We start from the raw sequence: 1,506 nt of genomic DNA, 5'->3' as shown, positions 1-1,506 counted from the left end.
GAACACCAGAAAATTTGATGCCCTCTATGAGTTCCACCAGGAACGAGGACACAAAATCGAAGACTGCATCGCCCTCAGGCAAGAAGTCGTAAACATGTTGCGGCAAGGACACCTCAAAGAGCTACTGAGCAACAGGGAATAACCAGTTTCACCGAACATCAAGGACAGCTGAAACTACTATCACCAGCTCGTACTATCAATATGACCATTGGCGGCGGCGATGACGCCTCTATCAACAACGTGAAGTTCACCACCACCCACAAACTCAAGCGGTCTGTCACCCGTGAATGGTATGACGGACTCGAAGAAAGTATCATCTTCGACAAGTCAGATGCCGACGATTTGACTTTTTCTCATAATGATGCCCTCGTTATTACTTTATGCATTTTAGATACTGATGTTAAACACATTATAGTAGATGGCGGGAATGGCACATGCAAAGATAAGATAATGTTGCGCTATATCACGCTAACTAGTTTTAATAATGCAGTTGAACGGACATCCGAGGAAATTCCACTCCTTGTGTTGGCTGGCGACGTAACTCTAGAGACAACATTCCACATTATGGACCAGGCCACGGTATACAATGCCATAGTAGGACAACTGTGGATACATCCCATGAAAGTCATCCCCTCCATCATGTAAGTGGTTAAATTCCCAACACCATGGGGAATATTCAATATACATGTAAAACGTACAACCCAGGAATCTATCGCATTGACTTAGACATTATGGCTACCCAACAGAGAAAAAACAAAGATAAATAAGCATAGCAAACAATAGGGTAGAGATCAGAGTAAGACGAGACCGGGGACGTCATCAAGGATCCCGACACAGTCGAAGCTGCAGAATTGACCATAGAAGATCTCGACCCCACTCAATTGGATCTCAAAGACTATTGCAAGAAATCCTATATCAGTTGCAAACTTCAAGAACCAGGCAAATCCAATCAATTCTTAATAACTAACACAGATTTGTTTGCTTCTAGCCATGCAGATATGCTAGGCATTCCAAAGGAAATTGCCACGCACAAATTAAATGTCGACCCATTTCATCCCTAGTGAGACATGTCAGGCGTAAATTCAACCCCGCTATCAACGATGCAGTTTGCATAGTGGTGGAAAAACTGATAGAAAATAGCTTTATAAAGGAGTCGAAGTACCCCAAGTGGATCGCCAACATGGTGTTGGTCAAAAAGAAAAATGGTAAATGATGGATGTGCATGGACTTCACAGATTTGAACAAAGCATTTCCAAAGGATTCGTTCTCGTTACCTCATATCAACCAACTCATCGACGCCACAGCCGGGCGCGAGCTATTAATTTCTTGGATTCTTAATTAGGCTATAACCAGATCCTTATGGAAAAGGAAAATTAGGAGAAGATAACGTTCATCATCCACCAAGGGACGTATTGTTATAGGGTCATGCCATTTGGACTAAAGAACATAGGGGCCACTTACCAAAGATTGTCAATAAGGATGTTCAAAGACCAGCTCGGCAAAACC

General features: G+C 42.8%; 1 protein-coding gene across 1 annotated transcript; it reads left to right on the top strand.

The window, feature by feature from the left end:
- The first annotated feature begins 201 nt into the window (after positions 1–201).
- On the top strand, positions 202–645 carry LOC142182102 (uncharacterized). Its single transcript, XM_075256034.1, has one exon. It carries the CDS (start codon positions 202–204, stop codon positions 643–645), a length of 444 nt encoding a protein of 147 aa, XP_075112135.1.
- Positions 646–1,506: the final 861 nt, after the last annotated feature.

Source organism: Nicotiana tabacum, chromosome 6, assembly GCF_000715075.1.
Source record: "Nicotiana tabacum cultivar K326 chromosome 6, ASM71507v2, whole genome shotgun sequence".
Classification (NCBI taxonomy): domain Eukaryota; kingdom Viridiplantae; phylum Streptophyta; class Magnoliopsida; order Solanales; family Solanaceae; genus Nicotiana; species Nicotiana tabacum.
The sequence above is the reverse complement of the archived record's forward strand: the minus strand, read 5'-3'. Positions and strand labels throughout refer to the sequence as shown.